General features: G+C 39.9%; 1 protein-coding gene across 1 annotated transcript in view; it reads right to left on the minus strand.

Annotated features, from left to right (window-relative positions):
* Glb1l3 (galactosidase beta 1 like 3) overlaps positions 1 to 2,695 on the minus strand; it is a 41,881-nt gene that overhangs the window by 25,584 nt on the left and 13,602 nt on the right. Inside the window, exons 8-9 of the mRNA XM_021207563.1 lie at positions 1,711 to 1,792; positions 727 to 791 (exon numbers count right to left, since the gene is read on the minus strand). Of these exons, the coding sequence (XP_021063222.1) occupies positions 727 to 791; positions 1,711 to 1,792 (147 nt within the window). The remainder of the gene's footprint in view (positions 1 to 726; positions 792 to 1,710; positions 1,793 to 2,695) is intronic.

The following is a 2,695-nucleotide window of genomic DNA, read 5'->3' on the forward strand; positions in this document are numbered from 1 at the left end:
AGCAGCACCCCTCTATGATCAGCCAGTGAGCAGCACCCCTCTATGATCAGCCAGTGAGCAGCACCCCTCTATGATCTCTGCATCGGCTCCTGCCTCCAGGTTCCTGCTTTGAATTCTTGCCTTGACTTCTGTAAGTGATGGACTGTCACATGGAAGTGTGAGCTGAAATAAATACTTTTCTCCCCCACATTGCCTTGGTCATAGCGTTACATCACAGCAACAGTTGCTTCTCCAAACTGAAGGTCTGAGACAGAAAAGTCTACATTCTTCAAAAATGGTTTTAAATACACCCATTTCCTTCCAATTCTTGAATACACTTATAATCCACCAATATCTCCTCTGGGTTTTCTGTATGGCAACAAGCACAGAATCCCAACATTCTAGTAAAAGCACCAACAGATGAGAACGAGCTTCCCACGGGCCGACTCCCTAACTGTGTTCTCTGAGAGGCAGGATGTCACTTGCTCCCCATGACATATTGGCTTCTCCTCTGACATAAGTCCCTCATGCTTTTCAGAGTAATCTCGCTGACATAACCCATCAATGGAGATGATGGAAGGAAGTTTCTTTTCACCATTTCTCACCAAGTGGCTTTAAACCCCACCAAGGTTCAGGGTAAAATGGTTATGTCTGCATCATACCTCCTGTGTTCTTTAACATCAGTCTCATAGATAAAGAGATCTTGAGAAAAGACAGATAAAACTCTCTGTTGCTTAAAAATCTTACCTGCATTTTATGAAGCTTAATAAAGGAATCCTTAGTAAATGAATCCATATTGATAGTAGTCAATGCTGTAGAGAAAGAAGTACTTCTGAAACATTGTGACAAAGATCATCAGAAACTTGGGGTGTGTGGGGGGGGAGACAGGATGAGTGAAGGTAGTAACAAGATGCTGTTTGTAACCCATTTTGGAAAACACAAAGGACTGCCTTAAGTATTGCCAAATCATACATGCAGGAACACTATCTTTTTTAATAACCACACTTTGTACAAATAGGTGGGCCAAGGCAAGGCAGCTAACATAACAATGCCTAGAAACTGAAGGAAAGTTTCTGATCCCAGTTTCAAAACTTTCCAAGGTATAGTAATAGGATCAAAGCTATACCCCCCCCAAAAATAAAATAAAATGAAAGCAGTTCACAATAGCTACCTATATGAACTAAAGATCACCTCATCATGTTTCCTGGACCCAACCACATGCTCATATCTTGATATTTTCCCATACAATTATCACTTTGAGGTTCAACTAAATTCTTTGGGAATCTGCCAAGTGTCTACCTTGAGTAGACTAAGATTTATGATGCCAGAATTAAGAATGTAGCCATATATTGTGTGTCATTTACATCCATTCTATTGTTCCCTGTGTGACTACCCATGATGATGGGATGTGCAGGGATCTAAACAATGTCCTGCACCAGCCTAGATCCCTACCTATGGAAATTATTTTAAAAATTAGAAGATGTACTCAGAATGAAGCGCTCCATCAATGTTCTGCTCAAAGACGGGGTTGGATCACACATGTGGTGTTTGAACTCTTAGCTTTAATGTTGAACCTCGTTTTGTATCATATCAAATCTCTGGGATTCATTTCAATTGACCTGAGAAAGAGGATCATGTATGCATCTGGTTCTCTTTGGTACTTTTTTTTTACAGTTTCTGTTGGCTGGCTGAGAGCCTTGGTTGTCCTTTAAAATGACTATAAATCAGTACCTCCGTTGACAGAGCCGATCTGAATTCCATCCTTATCATCTGAGGTCAAGAGGAGCTCTACAATCCCTCTCTTCAGCAAAGCCTGTTAAGAAAATGAATGCTGTGAACCCACTTTTCTTTCTCTCATGGGAGCGAGCAGATATTGTAAAATTAAATAACAAAGACAGTTTGGTTCAGATGGAGATAGTATGAACTACAAAACAGGTATATGCAATGTCTCCCAAATATGTATATGGAAAAAAAAAAAAGATTGGTACTCAGCATGATGCTTGTGGGAGATGGTAGATACTTTAAAAAGTGGAGAGGCTTTTAGGTCATTAGCGGTATGTTCTGGAAGGAGACTGATGGTGGTCCAGTTTCTTTCTCTTTCCCTGCACTACCAGATCAGGAGGTAAGTGGTTTGATTCTGCCTTGATTCATGTGGTGATATGCATTATCTCTCAACACAAATCCCACTACAGAAAACCAATCATGGGCTGGAGTTACAAAGCTGTGGGTCAGCATAAGTCTATTCTGCTTATAGGTTAGTTATTTCAGGTATTTTTTTTTTTGGTTGGCATATATTCATTATACGGGATAGTAGGTTTCATCATGACTTTTCATACATGCATATGACAACTTTAGTTTAAAGTATGTAAGGTATCTCTTGGAGCAGTGAGAAATTGACTAACACAGAAAGGCTTGAATGTAGAATGATCATCTATAACTTAGTCAATGAAGAAATTGCTGTGTTAGACTCAGCTTGATGTAGTTCCAGTTGTTGCACTAAAGCAGTGGAGGCCTATGGGCCCTGACATCCATGGTAAATGAGAGCTGAGTTTCTCAATGGGAGACATTTGGTGCTATTATAGTGGTTAAAAACTAGCTCCATTTTAAACGGAGTTTCAAACTAGTATGTTAGAGAAAGAGAGTGGGAATGAAGGAAGAGAGAAGAAAAGAAAAGAAAAGAAAAGAAAAGAAAAGGAAGGGAAGGGAAGGGAAGGGA

This window comes from Mus pahari, chromosome 10, assembly GCF_900095145.1.
Source record: "Mus pahari chromosome 10, PAHARI_EIJ_v1.1, whole genome shotgun sequence".
In the NCBI taxonomy this organism is placed as follows: domain Eukaryota; kingdom Metazoa; phylum Chordata; class Mammalia; order Rodentia; family Muridae; genus Mus; species Mus pahari.